We start from the raw sequence: 16,671 nt of genomic DNA, 5'->3' as shown, positions 1-16,671 counted from the left end.
CTATGACTTTCGTTTAGATCACTAAGGCTAAATATCTCTCTAACGTAAATTCATTTTTTACGTCATTCAACGTCGTGTCGGTTCTGTCGCGAAACTTCGACAGCTCATAACTTCTTCGTTATAACTCGGATCTCAACGTTCTTTATATGCACAGAATCCTTGTAACATATACTAAAACTTAGTTAAGATTAGTCCTTCAAAATAATCTTCCATCGAAAAGTCATTTTTTTTTACGCTTAACGTCTCTAAATTAACTAGCCCTGATCTACGGGCGTTACATAGAGTGAAAACCAAATTGATTATCGTTTTATGAAAACATAATCGATGGAGAAGAGGATGAATGTTCTTGGTATACTGATCTACAACGTCACCGGTCGGACGTCAGAGTCGTTGGAGTCATAGTCGTTTCTCTTACTGGGTGGGTTATTTTTTAGTATCCTCGCATGCTCTGTCGTCGTCTGTATGGAGATGACGACACCCGTTTAACAAACCCTAATCGTCACCACGAAAAGCTCTAGCTCTTCGCCGCCACACTCCTACGATTTTTCAAATCTGTCTTGGACCAACACTCGAAACACCAAAAACCTAGAAACGTTGTGATCTTATTCATTAGATTTTGTAACATCCTGTTTTGGGGCTAAAAGTTTTGGGTGTTTTGGTTAAAATAAAAGTTTCTTTAATTCAAAATAAAACACAGTGAAAAGAAATAAATAAATGAATGGAAGTACATGATTTTGATTAATAATCATAATAAACATGTTTTCTAAGCCATAAATAGATTATGATAAAGTTTGGGGGCCAAAAGAAAACTTTAAAGGTTTAGGGGCTAAAAGTGTCAATTCTTATAAACTTGTTTTTGACCTAAGAATTTGACCAAATAAGCATCCCAGGCTAGATTTGAATGAGTTATGGTGGGTAGGATCAATTGTATACTAAAAATAATTTTTATTAAGTTTTTAGCCATTTTATGGACCAAGTATGAAAGGAATTTCAAATGAGGGACCAAAAATGTCAATTCGGTAATTCTTGAAGGGCGCCCGAGCCCTAAAGCGCCTCATGCGTTTCGACGTAAATCAGACCATATCAACATGTTTTCCTATTTTCACTCTTTTTCTTCTCCTCTCGGTTTCAAACCTCTCCCACCATTTTGGATCGATTTTCCCCACTTAATCCATGGTGTTTTCATGATTGGAATGTTTAGATGAATGTTTGCTCAAATCATTTTAAGAATCTTGCATCTAAGGTAGATTTCTTCCCTTTTTCCCTAGATTCGAATTAGGGTTCATGTTGAAGTAAAATATGAATTTCTTGCTCTATTGGTGATGTTTATATGAAATTAATGTTGTAGTTTCCTTCCTTAATCCATCTCCAAGATCCAACCAACAAATGATTGTGAGATTGGAGTTGTTTTGATGAACTTTCTTAACCATCAATGGTGAAATTCAAGTTTATGTTTAAATTTGGTGAGTATTGTGAAACTATTGATGTAGTTTAACTCCTTGATCTGTCTACAAACTCCAACTAACAAATAGTTGGGAGATTTTTGAGTTTGAATGGGATTTGGTGGGTTTCTAAAACCTTAGATCTACAAATATGAAGTTGAACCTTCAAGCAATGATATGAGATTGAGTTTATGGTTAGATGATATATTTTCCATCAATTAGTGATCTATTTATCAACCTTTTGGATAATGGTGAGATTCCATAATGTTTGAATCAAATACTAGTTTCAGTGATGGTAATTAGTGATCTTTCTTCTTTTTCTTTATTTTTTTAAATCTAAAAATGATAAATATAAAACAAAAGAAAATAAGAAATAAATAAATAAGGGCAAAATAGTCTTTTTTATGTCCACATGGATGAAATGTGTAACTTTTAAACTAACGATGGACGGTCCTATTTAATTTTTAAAAGTAGAGACTGATCATGTCTTCTAACACCTAGGGACGATTCATATAATTTACTCTAATAATTATTGTAACATTCCACAAGGCATATACATTTGTTTCGTTTTGTTTCGCAGTTTTGATGTATTTATTTATTGATATGATATTTTTATTAGATATTTGTGAAATAGAAAAGGTTTAAATGATATAAGAAGCTACATAAATATTTGGATTTCTTTTTATTCCGCCACCAATTGATACGTCTCTTTTAATGCCCATCCCATGCTACTCAATGTCGAGAATCATGGTGGATATATGTTTCTAGCCTTTTGAAATCCAATATTTAAATAATATATTTCTTAATCAATGATAATATACCCGACTAACCGACGTCATAAATATTTTATTATAAGTTTTGAATTATACAAAAATAAACAATATTATACGTAAATGATACAGACGTGTTTGACACAAAATGTTTGAGATTTTTAAGTTTCTAACGTTTGACAAAACACTTTATTTTGAACAAAAAGTCTTGTTTGACTCTACAAACTTTTATTGTTTAGTTTAAACAAAACGTTCCAAATGTAAAAGTTATCTCACGTAGCATTTAATAAAACGTTACCAGCTATATGTTATCCGCTACCAACTAGTTTTGTCAAACACCCTCTATATTTTTTTCACAAAGTTTCAATGCCCCTGTCTAACCACACATTCTATCCTGAACTGAAAGATTGAGATTACTAGCATGCATTACCTTCTAAGATAAAGAACGGATGGTTATCAAAGAATGTGATAATGAAAAATTAATTATATAATAGTCTCTTATAAAATTATATTGTTATAATGATTGTTATTTCAAATTATAAATTTAATTACAACTTGTAATATGGATACAACTGTTGTTGGATAGGTGCACACTCGGTGCGATGAATAATAATGTAACCTGCTTTGTTCTTTTTGACAGGTTGTGATTTGATTAGTTATACATTCATGACTCTTGTTTGACCTGTTATTACAAAACCATGGTGGGACGATGCTAGATGATTTTTTCATACTTATACATTTTTTATAATTATCATTAAGTTCTCTATTTTTCTTTTTGTATTTTATATTATTGACCATGTATATTTTCCTATTAATATTGGTCATTGTCATCGGATAATAACAGACAAGCTAGCTATACAACATGACTTTAAATATATATATATATATATATATATATATATATATATATATATATATATATATATATATATATATATATATATGGTAGTTTTGCTCTGGAAGATAGGTTTTAGAGGCTTAAATGTGAAGGAAAATTTGAGAAATTTCAAAATGAAATTGCCACAACTCTAGATGACATCGACTATTGAGGAATGCATGCTTGTCGCGACGACTTATCGTCATTAATTTTGTTTTGGTTGAGGGGTTGTCTCAACAAACAAACATGACTCTTAGAAGGTTGGTGTTTCTTTATTTGAATGTTTTTAGAGCAATTGCTATCGGGTCATCATTTGATCATACCTACAACATCACAAACAACCGTTACGACTTTTCGTTATAGGGTGACTTGTATTTATAGGAAATCTTTTGCAAACCTCTTTAATTATGATAGATTATTGTATCTAACATTTATATGTGTAACACTTATTTGTAATCTATATTGCGTTGATTACTTTCTATAACATTTATATGTATAACACTCATAAATGATACTTTTGTTATCATTACTTAAATCAAAACTATACAAAATGATATAATAATATTGAAAATCTATAATAGTATCATCATGCTGATTACAAACTTAATTTTTGAAAAATATATCAACAATTTATAATTGATACATTATTTTTTTCATGACCAATAAAAAATCTTCTAACTCTAACAACATCTACAAGATGGTTTCATTCTGCCTCAAGCATGTCAATCTCCGCACCTGCACTACCAAAGCATGTCAATCTCCACATTCTGTCACTTTTATTTTTTTTTCTTATTATGAACTACCTATTCTTTTCTTTCCATTCACATATTTTGAGAGAAAGTCTTCATGCTCATTATGTATCATGTATTCGACTATTTTCGAATCCTTTCGGTTTCCTTATTCAGCCCGTGTCATTGCTTTGAATATATAATTGAGCATCTTAACTAGTAGCAGTTGATTATGACCACCATAAAATGAGTTTATATCAAAACAAATATAACAATCTTTCATTTCATTATGTCAAACACCAACTTCAAATGAACTCATTGTATAGTCGCTAAAAACGTTAGGTTTAAAACATTTTTGTATAACACCAAAGAGCTTGTAGTTTATAGATATCAAGTGTGTTGAAAATATGCTCATCTCTAAATGGTGGAAGGTTCAAATCATGTAATAAATATAAAATATAGATAATGAGTAGATTAAATGGATGTGTGTATTAGCCGTTAATAAATATTTTATATAATATTTAAGTAACATGGTAAGTGATAATTAAATATTGTTAATTGAATTCATATGTAGATGACAAATGACTTTTGTGAAATGGTAATTTTTGCTGCGGATAGCCTACTAATTTTAAGCTGTTTTTTTTACTATTTCAAAAAAGTGTATAATAAGATTAGAATATTTGTCTCTTTTTCTACCGTATATGTCATATGTAGTATGATACAGTTGAAGAAAAAAACGCCGAGAGATACCGAAATAGAAAAAAGAATAAAAAAATATAAATGATCGAAATAATGGGAGTTTGACGTGAAAGGCCGAGACGGAAGGGGTGCTCGGAGTGTGCTAATAAAAATCAAATCTAACATAAACATCGCCAACTTGGCCGAAGCTTTTCTTGGACTTCCGACTTCCGACTTCCGACACCGACCGAGGAGTCGAAGATTTAGTCCTCACACTCCATTCCATTCCAGCAACTCCTCCTCATATCACCGTTTCCTGTTTCTTGTGTTTGTTTATTGGAGGGATGGGAGGCACTCAGAAGAGCTACACCACTAATCCAAATGATTACAAGCTTTTAGAAGAAGTAGGTTACGGCGCCAGCGCCACCGTATACAGAGCGATCTATCTCCCCACCAATGACGTCATCGCCGTTAAGAGCTTGGATCTCGATCGCATCAACAGCAATCTGGTAATTCCATTGCTCCCTAACTTCTCTTGCTGTCTTGTTTCCTTTTCTGATTAGGGGTTGCTGATTCAGCTATCCAGCCACCAAATGAAAAAAAAAGGGCATTTTTGCTTCTTTTTTATTCAGTTGAAATTGATTTTGTTTCCGATTTTTGGCTTGTTATCCTAGTTAAATGCACAAATAGGGATCGACTTCTTACGAATTTAACATCATCATACATCTACTTGTAATGTTCTTTCTTTCTTTTTTTTTTTTTTTACAAACTTCAGTGCGATCACCTTGAAAAGCGTTATAATTGACATCGATCTTGGAGTTGAAACTTGGCCCCTTTGACATGAGAAGTCAAACCACATCCCCTTCTTCTGGAAGGGGGAAAATTCTTAATCTTGTGAAAAATCCTACCTTTTTGATTTACTATACCCTGGGTAGAGATCAAAAGGCAGTGTTACGAAGTTCTATCTGTGATCTGTCTATTACATGGCCCCTTCATTTTGTGCAAACTCTAGAGACTTTCTTTTGAGTTTATTCGTGGACATGAGCGCTAACTGCATAAAAGATAGCGCTAACAGAACAGGCTTGATTACAGTATTAGGTTTAGACCAGTTTGGCTTGCCAACACAACTTTAGCCATGTTCACGTAATGTGCCAAGCTTTTAGAAGCACTAAATGTGCAATCAACATAGAATTTATGACAGCCCATCCTACAATAATAAAAAAAAATCAGAAGTTTGAGCACCTTATAGGCTTTAAGCTGCTAGTTACTAAATACAAATATGGTTTTAAGTTGATTTAGAGGTTATTGGACTTGTATGCTACTCTAGGATTGGGCTTTACAAAATGATGATGTTTTTGTTTTGTTGCATTCATAACGCCTTTTGATCGTTTTGAAAAATGTTAAATGCTTAAACCTAAAAAAGAATAAGATCAAGTGAGGTGTTTTTTATGGGTAAATGGCCACTTTTATCATGTAAAACCTATATTGGTTGTGATTAATCAAACCTAGGTCTTCTAAATTCTGGCCAAATAAGTATTAATGCATTGTCTTTAAATGACAATAGATATATAAAAGCATGTTGAATTACTCGCCATGCCCATGCTGTTATGGATAATTTATTATGATATTGTTTGGGCATCAACTTTTTTATATGGTAGATACAAAATGATACCTTTGACTTTTGCTACATGAAAACAAACACGATAAAGTCAAAAATACTTCATCAATTAAATGCAAAGTTTTTAGATATCATACCTAGACATTTTGGATAAGATGATAAATGCAAACTCATCAAAGTAAGCAATAGTAACTATCTTCAAGTTGTCATCATGAATGACAATTGACATGTTTTTCTTTTGTTTTCCAAACTTTTTTTCAATTCCCTGGCTGACATCATAAAAACACAATCTGCAAAAATTCATGATCGATCTTAGGGTTTAATATGGTGATATGATATGATACATACAGGATGATATTCGAAGGGAAGCACAAACAATGAGTTTGATAGATCACCCAAATGTGATAAGGGCATTTTGTTCATTTGTTGTGAAGCAAAACCTTTGGGTGGTTATGCCATTCATGGCTGAAGGTTCATGTCTACATCTGATGAAAACAGCATATCCAGATGGATTTGAAGAGTCTGCTATTTCTTCTATCCTCAAAGAGACTCTCAAGGCATTGGTCTACTTGCATCACCATGGTCACATCCACCGTGATGTTAAGGTCACTAAAATCTTTCTCATCTCATAATTCTTCTTCTTGTATAAATAAATTAATAAATAAATAAGTTTTGTTATTTGTGTGTTTGTTTAAGGCTGGAAATATACTTCTTGACACTAATGGAGTGATAAAGCTTGGGGATTTTGGTGTCTCAGCTTGTATGTTTGATAGAGGTGACAGACAACGTTCCAGAAATACTTTTGTAGGAACTCCTTGCTGGTTCGTACAAGTCAAACTTCCTTTTTTTTATCTGGTCAAACCATTTTTTCATCACTTTTCACCTTAATATATTATTATTATTAATTATTAATTACAGGATGGCACCCGAAGTCTTGCAGCCTGGAAGCGGATATGATTTCAAGTCAGTGTTTTTCTTTTTCTTCCTTAATAATAGGAATTTATATTATATATTTTTTTTAAATAAATAAAAAAATGTCATTTATCTCTGTTGATCATTTATTTACAGGGCTGACATTTGGTCATTTGGAATTACTGCACTTGAGCTGGCTCATGGTCATGCCCCTTTCTCAAAGTACCCTCCCATGAAGGTTGGTGTTTTTGATTATTATTATTATTATTATTATTTTTATAATTTTCTTCACATATTTAATTTATACTATGTTTTGTGTGGCGACAGGTGCTGTTGATGACCATTCAAAATGCGCCACCTGGACTTGATTACGACCGGGATAAACGGTTTTCTAAGGTAAGATTTTCTCTTCTTTATTTCACATGTTGTTTTACAATTACATTGATGAGTAATAAATAATAAGTTCCATTTGTGAAAAAAAAAAACAGTCTTTTAAAGAAATGGTGGCAATGTGTTTGGTGAAAGATCAAACAAAAAGGCCAACTGCTGAGAAGTTGTTAAAACATTCTTTTTTTAAGCAAGCTAAAGCTCCAGAACTTTCTGTCAAGAAACTATTTGGTGACTTGCCACCACTTTGGCATCGTGTCAAAGCCCTTCAGGTATGCATCCACTTCAATCTCTTAATATTTATAAAATTTTATTTTCACATTTATTTATATATAACTCATAAATATCTATCTGCAGCTAAAAGATGCTGCCCAACTAGCACTTAAAAAGATGCCTTCAGCCGAGCAAGAAGCCATATCACATGTCAGAACCATTATTTATTTATTTAATTTTTTTTTAAATATAGTTTTTTTTTTGTCTTTCTAATTCTTTTTTCTTGTTTATGCTGATAATAAATTTACAGAGTGAGTATCAGCGTGGTGTTAGTGCTTGGAATTTTGACCTTGAAGAATTAAAATTCAGAGCATCCTTGGTATTCATCTTGTCATAGATCTTTGTTTTTTTTTTCAAAGGACATTCTTTTTTGGTAACTGTTTAAACATGGCATTTTGCTTTTTGTATTAAATAATCAACTATAACTGAATTGTTCAATTGTTTGTATTCACCGGAGGTGCAAGATGATGACGAAATTCAAGATATCAGGGACCTTGATGTAAATTCAACTTCATTTGCCAATAATGTAAGAATATGTATACATATATTTTAAAAGTATTATCCAAACTTTGGAATATTAACTTTTCTCTGTTACAGGAAGCATCCAATTCGAAGGCTGCTACTATTGAGAAACATTCGACAAGCGAGATTGAATCTAGGTCAATATTTATTGTGCAAGTTTTATTCACCAATTATTCTTAATGTTGTTGTTCTTTTTATATTATAGTGTTTTAATGTTTAATTGTTGTTTTTTCTTCAGTGATGAAGTTGTTGTCCCATCTGAATCCCTAAGCAATAAAGAAAGCAATCTGCCAGAAATTGATGATAAAGGAAGTATTATCGTTGAAGAAAAAAACAGAAAAGAAACAGAGAAACCACAAGCAGATAAAGAAGCAGTAGTAGCACAGGCTAAAAATAGAATTTTAACAACAACAGGAACAGGAAGAAATCGCCAAACACAGAGTGGACCTCTTGTGGCTGCTGCAGTATTGAATCATTCAAAATCTGACAGGACTCGTACTTTAGAAAGGTTTATTATCTTTTCTTTCATTATTGATTATATTTGTAAATATTATATTTTTCTGATTTCATTGTTGTTGTTTATACTCATAGGTGTGAAACTGAAAGCTTGCAAGCTGTTGATAAAATCCATCATCAAGTAAGAAGAGCTCCCAGTTTTAGTGGTCCTTTAAACCTTCCAAACCGAGCTTCAGGAAACAGTTTGTCAGCTCCAATTAAACCATCTGGAGGTATTTTTTTTTTATTCATTTCAACTTCAATGAAACCCCTCTTTGTTTTTTTTTTCTTTTAATATATATATATATTTTTTAACTTGTACAGGATACAGGGATTCTTTGGATGATAAGTCAAAAGCAAATTTAGTACAAATAAAAGGACGATTTTCTGTGACATCAGAAGACCTGGATCTTGTAAAGGATATTCCATTATGTACAGTTCCTCGAAGGTCCCCCCAGGTAAAATTCCATATTTGTAAATAAGTAATTTTTTTTTTTTTTTTTTTAAATTTAATGGCGTTTGTGATTCATTATTATTTAATATAATAATAGGAGACATTACTGAGGAAGTCTGCGAGTGTAGGAGAGTGGATATTTGATTCAAAACAGGTTTTTATTTAATATTATGATTTGTATACTTTCATGCATTGATGCAAAATTATACATTTCTGATTTTTATTTTTTATTTTTGGCAGCCTACACCTAGGGAGATGAATAGCAGTTCTGTTTCTGTACATAACAATTTACCTGCATCAGTTCTCATGCCCCACCTTCAAAACCTCTTTCAACAGACATCACTTCAACAGGTAAACTAAACTATGCTTACTTTTTTTTTTTTTTTTTTTTTTTTTTTTTTTTAAATAAAAATCATCAACCCATTTTAATTTTTAATGGTGTTCTTTCTCCAGGATCTTATCTTGAATCTGTTGAATAGCTTGCAACCATCTGATGTAGCAGCAGAAGGTGAGTTAAAATCTCCATTTATTATAATAAACAATAAAAAAAAACATCAATGAAAGTATGTTGCTATTTCTTTTGTTTAACTAAACTTATGTTTTCTGATTGTATTTCAGCTTCTCAAAATGGGAAATTGCCACCATTGCCTCGCAGCTCTGAGAACAATGGAGCTGTATGTTTATCCTTTCTCGTTTATTATGCATTACTACTTTGTGTTCTTTGAAATAATTTCAGTTTAAGCAATAAACATAAATTTAATTTTTTAATGGTAATTATTTTCAGGTTGAAATTTCTGATAGAGAACGTTTGCTGCTTACCAAGGTTTCTGAGCTACAATCCAGGTTGTTACTTGTTACTCAATATAAACTGGGTTCCTGTTTTTTCTTTTTCACTTTTTTTTTATATGTTATGTCTTGGGAAGTATATTTAATTTTTATATGTTATACAGGTTAACAGTCTTGACCGAGGAGTTGAGTGCCGAAAAGTCAAAATACGTACAGGTGAGTTGACCGAGTTCTTGAAATTTAATTTGTATTAAAAAAAATTAAAAATGAATTAATAAGAGAGTTAGTTAAACCTTGTTCTGGTTTCAGTTACAACAGCGAGTTGATGCTATTACAAACCGGGAGGATGGCCAGAAAGGTGAAGCTGATGCTTCTTAATATCCACCTGGAAAATACAACTCATATAATGCTTGCTTGCTGTGTATATTCTGGTAATTAAACAAAAAAAAAAAAAGAAATTTGTTCATTCTAATTTTATTCAGCTTTCATATAATGGGTGGGTGTTTTATTTAATTGGAAACAGTGGAGATGGTGATGAAGAACAGTTGGATGGATGTGTAATAAGTTTTTGAGTAGCAATGATATGATATGATATGATGATTTCTTCTTCAAGTTGAAATGCAAAAAAGAAAAAAGCAAAAACAATCAATATCTTCTTGCGAGGGTAGTCAGGAAACCATTTCTTTCATTCATTTTTCCCTGTGTAAAAGACAAACAGAGAAAGAAGCGCATGGATTTCATTCTTGAAGCTCATCCCATTCACCATTCACCATTCTCATTATATATTTATTATTATTATAATTATTATTATGTATGTTTATGTTAATGTGTCAATGTTGTAGCAACAAACCCTGTAATTTCTCGACAAATGTTCACATCATCATAAGTTTTGTTGTATTTTCGGATTTTCTGGAAACTCTTATATATAGCACAAATGTGAATATCACAATAAAACGTAAGTAATTTGTGTTTATTATTGTGTTTATCTGCTTTGTCTTTGTGTATGCAATAATCTATAAAAAGAGTGAATTGTTCTTAGCATCGAGTTTTATGTTCGAAGTTGACCAAGACTATCAATGAAATATCATCAATTCTAAGGTGGAGAGTTCAAATCTTCAAATTTAATATATCATATTTGAGCCACTATGATTGTTATATATTCCACGGAGAAAAAAAATGATAATATACTTTATTCGTTTAAAATTGCAAAACATTTATTTGGCAAAAAGTATAATTAGGTGGGACCCATGAAGGTGGTGAATGCTTTTTATAAATAGGTTTTATAAACGGAGAATCGTGAGCAATATTAAATGTTGTCTTTGTTTTTTGAGATTATGATTTAAGGTTCAAGTTGTTCGTGGACATAAATGAAATTAAGTAGTTTATAAATATATTAGATTTATTTGTTGTTCAAAAAAAAAAACTAATTAATGTCCATGTATTATTATTATTTTCTTGTCATTTTTGTTGTCTTTAAACCCATTTTGATTTAATGTTTTTTTGTTGTTTTTTTTTTTTAAATTTTTTGTTATTTTTTTATTATTAATATTATTATTTAAATAATTGATTTGATTTGATGTCTCTTTGACTTTAACTTTATCTTTAATAATAAAGAAATTGATTTGATGTTTTGTTTTTCTTCTATTGTTACCTCAATCGATCATTTGCAAAATTTCATATCTTATATCTTTGTTTTTGTCTAGATCATTTGCAAAATTCATTCGAATATTTCATATCTCATATGCTTGTCTAAATCAATATACTTACAACGATTGAATCATATGACGGATTTTCAAACTGATCACGTATGTTATTTTAGATAGTTTTATTATATTTATAGGTTGAATTAGTTTTCAAACTAATCATGTATGTATTTAATTTGTCAGGTGTTTAGTACTTATGAAAATCTAAAGGAGTGAGTTGATAATGTGGCACAAACTCTCATATATGTGGTCATTACAAAGAGATCAAAAACGAAAACAAATGACTATGTTTCAAAAATCATTTTAGTTTGTAATCGGAGTGGTGTCTATAAAGGTAAAAATACATCTGGCAGAAATATAGGTGGACGTCATCCATATGATCAAACTCCTAAATTGACAAAAAAAAAATAGCATTAAGATCATTTATTTAATAAATTTTAATTTTTTTAATTTATTTAATAATAATAAAAAAAACAAAAAAGATAAAAAGAACACAAAAAGAAAAAATAAACAAACAAAAGACATGTGATGAATTTAAAATATGATTGTATACTTTATATAAAAAATTGTTGGATTACATAGCTGGTTATATAAATAAAAACAAAACATGGTTATATAAATAAATAGTACGTATCTAACAAGAATAAAGTCACATGGTTTGGGATAAATATGAAATATATGAACACATGAGGGATCGAATATGACCAGTGCTAAAAGCCAAGCCTCGCTCCAACACCACCAACCATCCGGCGACGTTTAGAAGCGCCACTCCTCAACTCCTGAGTCACCGCCGTTTTCTGCTCCTCCGGCCATGAACTCTCTTTCTCTCGCTCCTTTCTCCTACGCCTGCAACTCTTCTACCCTCCCAAAACTCAAACCTCTATACACACTTCATCATCACCCTTACAAAAACGTCAACCAGGTCATCTTTCACTTTTTTCGTAATAAATTTATCGTTGTTGATGCATGATTTGATTTCTGAAATCCATTTGGGTTCTTTTTTATAGAAACGGAGAATCAGAAATGGAAAGTGCAGGGCGGAGTTAATGCACGATGCGCCGTTTGTTGTCGCTATGGGTTCGTGTGTGGTCAACTCGTTGGTGTTTCCTCTTCCTGGAGGTCCCAATGACATTGAAGATGGTGAGTCGGCGATCGATTCAGCTGATGCAAGGTTTGCTGTCATGGGGATCATAAGCTTCATCCCTTACCTCAACTGGATGGTGATGCCTTTCTCTTGATTCCGCTGCTTGATTAATTAAGAGTTCATGCTCTGTACATGATCTTCATTGTGTTTGTTTTTGATGATTGATTGTTAATTATGTCTTATTGTGTGTAGAGTTGGGTTTTTGCTTGGTTGGATACCGGTGATAAACGTTATGCTTTATATGCCATTGTTTACTTGGCTCCTTACTTAAGGTTTTTAAACAAACTTCTCATCTACTCTTTCCATGAAGATATATATATACGATCATCACATATTCGAGAGTGACAGTTGGCTATTGGTTGCGATTGCAGGACGAACTTATCACTGTCGCCTGATGAAAGCTGGGTGCCTATTGCGAGCATTGTTCTATGCATTCTTCACATTCAGGTAAAAGTTATCTTTATCATAACTGCAACTTCTTCTTCTTCTTCTTCATTCGATCATGCTGATCTGATGATTATACGATTAACAGTTAGAAGCGAGCATCAAGAACGGAGATCTTCTGGGCTTCCGGTTATTTAATTCCACGTTTTCAAAGAAAGATCTTAGAATCTCGGAACAGGTACTCATATAATTTAATAACTTTCTTTTTTCTTTTTCAAATCTTGATGATGGGATTGGGGTGTAAACTTTTTTAATTGGCTAATTAGGGTAGAAGAAAAGATGAACAAAACGGGAAGTTGCTTTCTTCAAATGATGAAATAAGGGATATGATTAGGGGTTGGGGAATTCCTAAAAAGCATGCCCGGAAAGCTGAACATTTGGGTGACAATGGAGAGGAAGGGTAAAACCGTAGAACCTTGAATTATTTGATTAAGGTATAAATCAATTTGTGTATTTTAAACATGGCAATGTTTTGGGTCATGGAAGTAGAAAAAGAAAACAGTTGGGATTGAATGTGCTTTTTGTTACCACATTTGTTTGAAACTGTGTCCGCTCACTTCAATCATTGGAATCATTCAAATAGGACAAATAAATAATGTTATGTTATTTTTTATGAATAGATCTTCATATTTACCAATCATTTCTTCCATGGTATTTTCTTTGGTGTTTAATATCCATTTTCTCAGTTATAATTCTCTCCCGTTCTATTCCGAACATTTTATATTCCATTTCAAATGGATTCTAGTAGTGGCAAATCCAAAAGCCAAAATCGCAATAGTTGAAATGAAAGCGGAAGCGATTCACAAGATTTGTCATATTTCATTCCCGAAACCCAAATCTCAAATTATACGAAATTCCCACAATATCAACACCAATACAGCCAACTTATAATACAACATTCATATGACCAATTTCGGTTATCTCAAGATTTTAATCCGTTACCACACTATCAACGTTCTATTCCCGAAACCCAATTCCAATATTTCCCTCTCGAGGTATCGCAATTTCGCGATGCTCAAAACGATGATCAAAAGAATCTAGCGATGAACCCCTTCCCCTCCCTCAAACCTAGACCTCAACCCATCCCCTAATACTCAATAAATTATACCCAATGCCAAAAAAATCCTGAAAATGGTCTGACAAGGAAGAGGTGGTGTTGGCGAAGGATTATATCGACATTTCGGAAGACAAGGAGCATGAAAATCACCAAAGAGTGGAGTCTTTTTGGGAGCAAAATTTGGAAAACTTCATACATCAACCGAGGGGGGGAGGGGGTTAAGATCGTTATAAGCATCAAGTGAACTACTCGAAAGGATGTGTAGGCGAAAGTTAACAATTTGAAATGCATATAAAACCAAGATATATTTACGTTGGCACAAAGTGAGTATTGCAAACTCTTTAAAATAAAAGCTTCTCTACACGTGACGACATGTGATATTTAAAATTACGACCTATATGGTTAACAGTCGAACCAATGGGTGAGAATCCCTTTCTCCATCCAAAAGCACCAAAACATTCTACTCCAACACGTACATAACTTCTTCCAATGCACCATTTGGATCCAATTTCAACGCCTAAGCTCTTAATATAATTATGGAGTTATCAACTCAAATCCATAGTTTTCCGAATTATGTAACATCCATAAATTTTCATAAAATTTAACCTTTTCAAAACAACATTTTTCTATAGAAGTGTTTGTAAAAACCTATGTTTCCAAAACATTATTTAAAAAAATCAGAATCTCTTTTAAAATAGTTTTCAAAACATTCACATTATTAGAGTTTCCCAGAAATCATAAGTCCAAAACACGAGGATGTGACAGTCATGCCTTCACCTTGCCATGATTCACTGAAGTACCTAAAACCATAAACCATTAAACCAAAACTGTAAGCACGAAGCTTAGTGAGTTCCCCCAAAATACCAACACCCAACCAAATAACATATACAAATAACAGCATGCATACAGGGCCTTCAGCATGACTGGAATGCCCCACCGGCCTACAGTCCATCTGGTATGCCACAGAGTCTTTAGTCTGACTGGAACGCCCCACCGGCCTACAGTCTATCTGGTACGCTCACAGAACCTTCAGCATGACGGGTACGCCTCACCGGGCCTTCAACCTATCTGGGTTCTACGGGCTTTCGGCCTGACTGGTACGCCCCCACCGGCCTTCAGTCTATCTGGGACGCCCTGGGTCTGTTGGCCTTTAGCATAAAGCAGGTCCGACTCAACCCAACCGCACACACAAACCAAGTCGACATATACATAACATATAAACATACATATAATGTACCGACATAAACATTATCGGGTTTGTTGACTGATAGCACTAAGCAGTACAGTCTCAACCTAACCTTACTACATCAACACATGCTACTGGAAAACATATAGCCAGAATAGATATCAGACAGATCTAACAGATCACTAAGCATAACAACTTCCTATCTACCAGGATACCGATCTAACAGATCATAACATCATAGCAACATCCTATCTACCAAGATACCGATCTAACATATCATAACAACATAACAACATCCTATCTACCAGGATACCGATCTAACATATCATAACAATACAATAGCATGCATAACAGGATATCAATTCAATGGGCCGACATTGGTGCCTTCGACCCACAAGTACAGTAAGGACAACTCACCTCAAATGCAGAAGCTCCCCGAAAGAAATCCCTAGTTGCTGCCCTGCCGACTTCCCGAGCTATCAATACCAACAACACACCCAATTAGCAATTGGGTTCCATGCCATAATCCATAATCCATACTTGGGGTAAATGATCATTTTACCCCTGACCCAACATACACCAAAGCTGAGGCCTAAAACCAAAAGATCCACAAAGGCCCACTAATCCCAATTTTTCAAATTGGGCACAACCCATATGGGTCTTATCCTAAGCCCATAATTTTCCTTATTACAATTCAGATTACTTCAAGCACCCCTTGGGACAAACTTGGTCAAAGAAATAAATCGAAAGTCAAAGTCAACGGTCCAAGTTGACCCAACTCGTTGAGTTTCTCTATCAATTTGCACAGATCGAGAAAAACCAAGCCAACTCGCCGAGTTACTCTATCAATCTAAAAATGTCGGGGAAAATCGATCCAACTCACCGAGTTTATCTAACAAACTCGTCGAGGTCGCCAGAAACCCACCTTTTAACACATTAAGCACTTAATCCATTGGGATATGACTCCAAAACATAGATCTGACTTCCTTGAGCTGGAAAACCACGTAAAGTTGCCAACTTTACGTTCATGCATGTCTAAATGAAGCTCTTAAGCTTGGAATGGACTTAATAATTGACTTAATGCATGCATGACACCAAAATCCTCATAAGGCTTGCACCTTGAAGCTCAAGGGTACCAAAACCAACCCAAGTCTGGAAGAACAACCCCTAAAATGACTTTACTCCATCATCATCC

The 16,671-nt window shown here is 33.1% G+C and overlaps 2 protein-coding genes across 2 annotated transcripts; both read left to right on the top strand.

Moving 5' to 3' along the window:
* The first annotated feature begins 4,618 nt into the window (after positions 1-4,618).
* Positions 4,619-10,915, top strand: LOC111918892 (serine/threonine-protein kinase BLUS1). Its single transcript, XM_023914513.3, has 22 exons — positions 4,619-5,004; positions 6,464-6,718; positions 6,810-6,934; positions 7,032-7,076; positions 7,182-7,263; positions 7,353-7,421; positions 7,514-7,684; positions 7,770-7,835; positions 7,936-8,004; positions 8,143-8,211; positions 8,283-8,344; positions 8,446-8,715; positions 8,799-8,935; positions 9,027-9,160; positions 9,254-9,310; positions 9,397-9,507; positions 9,610-9,664; positions 9,775-9,830; positions 9,941-9,999; positions 10,107-10,158; positions 10,252-10,373; positions 10,466-10,915. Exons 1-21 carry the CDS (start codon positions 4,840-4,842, stop codon positions 10,318-10,320), a joined length of 2,178 nt encoding a protein of 725 aa, XP_023770281.2. The 5' UTR covers positions 4,619-4,839; the 3' UTR covers positions 10,321-10,373; positions 10,466-10,915.
* Positions 10,916-12,318: 1,403 nt separating this feature from the next.
* On the top strand, positions 12,319-13,873 carry LOC111919205 (uncharacterized). Its single transcript, XM_023914816.3, has 6 exons — positions 12,319-12,567; positions 12,653-12,865; positions 12,982-13,061; positions 13,161-13,236; positions 13,322-13,411; positions 13,500-13,873. The coding sequence occupies exons 1-6, from the start codon at positions 12,457-12,459 to the stop codon at positions 13,635-13,637; spliced, it is 708 nt and encodes a 235-aa protein (XP_023770584.1). The 5' UTR covers positions 12,319-12,456; the 3' UTR covers positions 13,638-13,873.
* Positions 13,874-16,671: the final 2,798 nt, after the last annotated feature.

The sequence above is a fragment of the Lactuca sativa genome, chromosome 3, assembly GCF_002870075.4.
Source record: "Lactuca sativa cultivar Salinas chromosome 3, Lsat_Salinas_v11, whole genome shotgun sequence".
NCBI classification, from domain to species: domain Eukaryota; kingdom Viridiplantae; phylum Streptophyta; class Magnoliopsida; order Asterales; family Asteraceae; genus Lactuca; species Lactuca sativa.
This window is presented reverse-complemented; position numbering and strand designations above follow the sequence as displayed.

Coding starts and splice junctions, on each gene's coding strand:
- LOC111918892 (XM_023914513.3), top strand. CDS start 4,840: ATGGGAGGCACTCAGAAGAGCTACACCACTAATCCAAATGATTACAAG. Junction 9,161..9,253: donor TTCCTCGAAGGTCCCCCCAG/GTAAAATTCCAT, acceptor ATATAATAATAG/GAGACATTACTGAGGAAGTC. Junction 10,159..10,251: donor AAAAGTCAAAATACGTACAG/GTGAGTTGACCG, acceptor TTCTGGTTTCAG/TTACAACAGCGAGTTGATGC.
- LOC111919205 (XM_023914816.3), top strand. CDS start 12,457: ATGAACTCTCTTTCTCTCGCTCCTTTCTCCTACGCCTGCAACTCTTCT. Junction 12,866..12,981: donor TCCCTTACCTCAACTGGATG/GTGATGCCTTTC, acceptor TATTGTGTGTAG/AGTTGGGTTTTTGCTTGGTT. Junction 13,062..13,160: donor TACTTGGCTCCTTACTTAAG/GTTTTTAAACAA, acceptor TTGCGATTGCAG/GACGAACTTATCACTGTCGC.